This window comes from Schistocerca piceifrons, chromosome X, assembly GCF_021461385.2.
Source record: "Schistocerca piceifrons isolate TAMUIC-IGC-003096 chromosome X, iqSchPice1.1, whole genome shotgun sequence".
Taxonomy (NCBI): Eukaryota; Metazoa; Arthropoda; class Insecta; order Orthoptera; family Acrididae; genus Schistocerca; species Schistocerca piceifrons.
The window spans coordinates 439,574,058-439,580,057 of NC_060149.1; the positions used below are offsets into that span (position 1 = coordinate 439,574,058).

At 35.9% G+C, this 6,000-nt stretch overlaps 1 protein-coding gene across 1 annotated transcript in view; it reads right to left on the reverse strand.

The window, feature by feature from the left end:
* The window catches only part of LOC124721823 (protein FAM91A1), a 163,912-nt gene extending 158,177 nt beyond the window's left edge, over window positions 1-5,735 (reverse strand). The window contains exon 1 of the mRNA XM_047246944.1: window positions 5,441-5,735. Within this exon, the coding sequence (XP_047102900.1) occupies window positions 5,441-5,512 (72 nt within the window). The 5' untranslated portion in view covers window positions 5,513-5,735. The remainder of the gene's footprint in view (window positions 1-5,440) is intronic.
* Between the last annotated feature and the right edge of the window lie 265 nt (window positions 5,736-6,000).

A 6,000-nucleotide genomic window follows, 5' to 3' on the forward strand; every position in this document is an offset into this window, starting at 1 on the left:
AATAAGTTTATTGGTTACATAGATTATGGCACATATCTTGACAATGACAATCTGCCTGTTGCAAATGAGGCATTAACATTCATGTTGACTGCTGCTAATGGTTCATGGAAAATTCCAATTGGCTACTTTTTAGTCAATGGCCTGGGTGCTGTTGAAAAGTCAAACCTACTTAAGGAGGCATTGAAATTTACATATGATGCTGGAGTAGAAGTAATTTCTGTTACTTTTGATGGTACTCACGTAAACACTGCAATGGTAGACAAGCTAGATGCCTGTCTTTCAATGTGCAGAATGAAATCTTTTTTTAAACACCCTCTATGTAAGGATGATGTTTGCACATTCCTTGATCCATGTCACATGTTCAAGTTAATACGCAATACATTAGCTGGTAAAGGTGTCATTTTTGATGGAAACAGAAATCCAATAAAATGGGATTATGTATTAAAATTACATGAGCTGCAAAAAGTGGAGAAACTTCAGGCTGCTACAAAAGTAAGAACAAAACACATTGAGTGGTATCGTCATAAAATGAATGTTAAGGATTGCTGTGCAAACATTTAGTGGTAGTGTAGCTAATGCTCTAGAATTCCTTGACAAAGACTTGCAGCTAGCTGACTTTAAAGGCTGTGAACATACTGTTAAATTTATAAGGACAATGAACAACCTTTTTGATTGTTTCAATAGTAGGAATCTCCTGTCCAAAGGGTGTAAATCACCTCTGTCAATGCAGACGGCTGGCCATATTTTACCGTTTCTTGATGAAGTGGAAAAATATATTCAGGAGCTGAGACTTGAGGCTAATGGGCCATCTATTTTGTATACTAACAGAAAGACTGGTTTCCTTGGCTTTCTTGTGTGTATACAGAGCCTAAGAAAATTATATGTTTCCCTCATAATAGACAGCTCTCAACCAAAACTAAATTTCTTGCTTACATATTAATTGCTACAGGACCACATAGAGACATTTTTCAGCTAAATCAGAAGATATGGTGGTGATAACAACAATCCCACAGCAGCTCAATTCAAAGCAGCCTACAAACAATTGCTTATCCATCAGCAGGTAAGAGGGTCGGAATTTGGATCTACTTTGGATACTGCAGATTGTTCCATTCTCAGTGTATCTTCTGGACTGGATGTGATGCAATCTAACCCATTTACATCAGTTATCAATTGTAATTCAGGGAAGTTAGGCCTAGATGTTGCATCAGTCTCTCATGATCACTCATACAGCATTCCTGCTGTCTCATTTGAACAGCTGTCAAATTACGTACGGAATGTTGTTGCATACATAGCAGGATTCATTGTGCGTAAATTGACTAAGTCAGTACATTGTGTAGAATGTGCAAATTCCTTGTGTGGGGCAGTGGACAGTGACAGTGGACTAATCAGAAGAAAGAATGTGGGAGGTTTAGTTACGCCTTCTGCTGACGTTGTTAAAATTTGCAAATCAGCAGAGCAAGTTTATCGGTTGCAGCAGGCAAAGGGAATGTTGCAAAAGAAAAATGTTACGCTTGTTCTTGTTTCATGTGCTATGGCAGATGTTGATTGTAGTGTTTTTCAATCCATCAACGAACATATTATGGACTTTGAGCCCACAGAAATTCACAGAAATGCTCTAATTAAATCAATTTTATTTGAATATTTTAAAATTAGAAATCACCTTTTTGGAAAGACTCTGACAGAAACATTCCAGAAAGGTAGTGTGAGGATTTTACACACAAAAACTGTGCTGTTTAAGGGACATTAAATATTCTATGCCTGATCCCTATTACATTAGAATTAATAATTGCCAAAGTTATGTTGTTTATTATTATTAATGTTTGAACCTTGATGTCCACACAAAGTACAGACAGAGGTACCGGTATCTAAGTGCCCGTACTGCATCCACAGAGCCTTTTTCATTATGTGTTTGGACTTTACTTCTGTTTTCAGACAAATTGGATTCATTTGTTTTATGTAAAACTAGATATTCTTTTGCTCTTAACAGAATATATATTTATGTACTGTCTTTTTTTATTTTTTATTCCTTCTAGGTCTGTATGTTGTGTTGTTAATTTGTTTGGGCCCTTATATTTTTACTAGATTTATTCTCTTGTCAGTGTCTTCTATATCTTTTTATCTGTTAAACATTGTTCTGCCCTCTTAGAATATGGGCTTAAGAAATAAATCTGGTGGAAAATATTGTGTTGTGAGAAAGAAAATGTGAAATAAAATTTTGTAAGAAATAAAATAATGTTGTGAAATAAAGTATTGAGTTAATTTTTTCTGACTATTTTTTCCCAAGAGATGTTAGTTTCCTTTGAATACTTGCAGCAACTGAGAAAAAAGTGTAATAAATTTAAAATGAGAAAAGCACTTGAAAGAATTAACATGTATTTCTTTTCATGTTATCTATGGAAACTCAAACCCCCAAAAGTTGTTTCACGTAAAAGTTTAAACCAGTTTCTTGAGTCTTAGTCAACTGTAGTTGGGGCAATGGATTGTGTTCACTTCGGTAAAATGTGTCTGCTATAGATATGTAATAGCCACCAGGTAGTAAGGATGTGTCAGATGAGATTGTAATACAAAATTCAGTAGGCTCTGAGTGAAGCATGTACAGGTACATTGAGTGAAGCAAGTACAGGTACATATATTTCATTCATATGCAACAATTTCCAAAATTTGGTACAAAACGTCATGAAAATGTGACACTGTGCATGGCATTGGCAGTTCATGAACTCTGCAGAAAACAGACCTCACTTTTCAGTGTAAGAACAGCTTTTCCTATCTTTAAAGGTAAGCCTAAAATTTCTGTTAAAAAACGTGAGTTTTTAAGCTCTAGGTTGACTTATTGTTGTCTGCTGCATTTATAGTAAGCTATTCAAATTGTTCACAAACTGCAATGATAATCATTAATATTTAAATAAAGGGGAGTTTTATTTTATTTATGCTCACACGATTATTATGCAGAGGCAAGGGAAAATTTCCTCATGATCCCACACAGTGTCAGAACAAAATCAGATGACTGTACAGGCATTATTTTTCTAAAATAAGAGCCCCTATTCTTATTGTACTGAGACACTGCCAAATGTTTTTGTTTTAGCAGATGAGCTCTAACCTGTTTGTGCCCTGGAAAATAGTTCTTAATCTGGATGAGGGTCAGTACAGTTTTGCAATATTAGGAGTGGAAAGTGTCCCTTAGATAGTTTTCTTAAAAAATTATATACTGTCGCAGTTCATTGTGGGGAATATTTTGCAGTTTGTTTCCCCACAGAATGACTGTCTTAAGACAGAAGTTGACAACAGTGTTTTAACCTTGAAAAGAGTTTTCCTTGAGATTGTTTTCATCAACTGTGAAGAAATACCAGTAAAAAATTAAAATCATTGCATAGTCTCTTGGAACTTTTAATTTATGGCCTGCCCTGGTTAAATTGAGAGCTGTAATGACTGTTTCAGTTGAAATTTTATGTGTGTTTCTGGAGTCATAATTGACATCTTTTACTACGGTGCACAATATTCACTTTGGTATATGCATTATTCATTTTGATGCACCTAATAGCCCACAGGTAGCAAGGATTTGTATATTCAAGTGAGATTATAATAAGGTAAGAGCACCTATAGTCGACAGACACATCAAGAGAATTTTTTCTACCTTCTAATACTATTAAAGAAATGTAGGCTCCAAAATTATTTTCTCAAACTTCAAAGTCTCACCTTTCATCTAAAATATTTTTTTTTTAAACTGATAGTTTAAACTTTTGTAAAAATATTGGGAAATGAACCTTTGAAGTACACCTAAAATTAATACTCTAAAGTGGACCTGCTCCTAAAGTCGACAATTTTGGCACCTATATTTGACATAATTCCCATATCCCATTTTCTTTTATAAGTGACTAGAGCTCAAAACGCGGCGAATCCAATGTTCAAAGTTTCGACACGAGCCCACTCTTACTGTTAAAAAGAATTTTAACGACATTTTACTTTAATTGATAATTTATGGTAATTTCGTCCTGCTGCGCGCCAGAGTGGCGTTCGATGTATTTGTTAGATTTTATAAATGATACTGTGAACAAATCCACGTCAAATGTAGTTCTGGAATAATTTTTCGCAAATAAAAAGTAATTTTTGTTGGAAGCGTTTGGCAGTCAATTGAGAAATGTGGGGAAAATACGATACAAACATAGGATGGCAGACTGCTGATTTGAAATCCCGCCACATTTTGCCAACAGTCATGTGGTTTATGTTGGAGCCACACCAGCCCTATAGCTTCTGCACAGCAAGGCCAGTCTACTAGTATCTATGGTCGAAGGTACAAACAGAAAAATAATAGAACATTGACAACATTTCTGTTGCGTCTGCATTAGCTTTTGGAATGTAGGTTGTGGTGAGATTGATGTGAAGCATGGCCCTAAACCTACATTGTGTTGGGAGGTGACAGTTTGGGGTAAAAGTTACTTATTGGACCTCCAACATCATTGTTCAATATGGTAGGGACATAAACATTACTCTTTGTTACCGGTCAGTTTCTGAGCAGAACCAAAATTTCTGCTCTCTCATTTGTTAGCTTTGACAACTCACAAGCAAACTATCACCTTCCAACCTAATCTAGACCTTGGGCTGCACTACAGATCAGTTTCTCACCACAACCAAGAGTCCAGGGGAATGGAGCCCCATCTGGTGGTCAGTTGCCTAAGAAAAGAAATGTGAATATGAGAAGATGTGTAGATATGTTGATCTATAGCACAGCCTGAGGTAAAACATAAGTTCAATGGTTAAAGTATCGTTAAGACCCGGCAAAGCAGTATCAGATGCTTCAGCTAATGGGTTAGTGTAACGGCTGGTGCTCGGAAATGGATGAACAGTATATCACTAGCTTTTTACACTAGGAAGTAACTTCTTTGTAAATGAATAAACAAAACAGCATTAGACACTGGTGATAAACCAAATGTGACTGGGCTGACTTTAATGGGCAGGCAGTTTATTGAGGAAGCTAAGGTTACATCACCCATGAGAACAACCTGATTTACGTTTTAGGGATATGTCTTTTTTTTTATTATTCTTAAACTGTAATAACATACGTGCATTATCCTTGTAGAAGTGTTCTACGTATGAAGATTACCATTACTGACGTTGCTACTACTGCTACTACTACTACTACTACTACTACTACTACTACTACCACCATCACCACCACCACCACCACCACCACTACGAACAAAAAATTGTTGAGCAAATACCTTGTATAAAAAACAATATATTTCTTTTGTGAACGAGTCGAAATGTTTCAGATTATAAATGGTCTCTTCCAAATGATTAATATGATACATGCCAAGTGACTAAGTCTAGTCACCATGTAGTGTCAAATCCCATGACTGGACTGACATTTAACTATCAAATAAGTGTCAAGCATTAACTGACATGGAAACACTAACATGCAATATTGAATGAAATTTTTCTTTACCTGTTTAACATTAGCAGGAAGTTTCGCCCAAGTATCATTGTTTCGTATGTGGAACTCTACTTCGGAGTTCATGCTGTGAAGAATGTCTTGCTACAGCTGGTATCAGTAAGTACGTATACATTTAAAAATGATTGCCGCAAAACGTAAACTATTCTGCTCACTTGTTCTTTTTTTTTTTTTTAATAAACTAACGCATGTGCTGCCGAGCAAGAAAAGCACAACTTCACTTCAAAAACCGATTTTCACCTGATAATAAAACTACCGTCAACTGTTAGCTGGATCTTTGCTTTGCCAATGTGACTATTTGTACACATTTCGCTTCAACAACACACACCCTCTCGTCTCGACACAAACCACATCGACACTGATATCGAATATCTGTAGTCGAGATATCGCTACACTGCAGAAATTGATAATTGCAAATATTGTTTTCGATGTAGCATGCTCAAACTGCACAAGTTATCAGAAAAAGTATAGAAAGATAGAGACATCCTATAAGAAACTGTTGGTATATGTATCAAATATTACTGACGTGTCGACACACTCAAATGGGCTCGGCT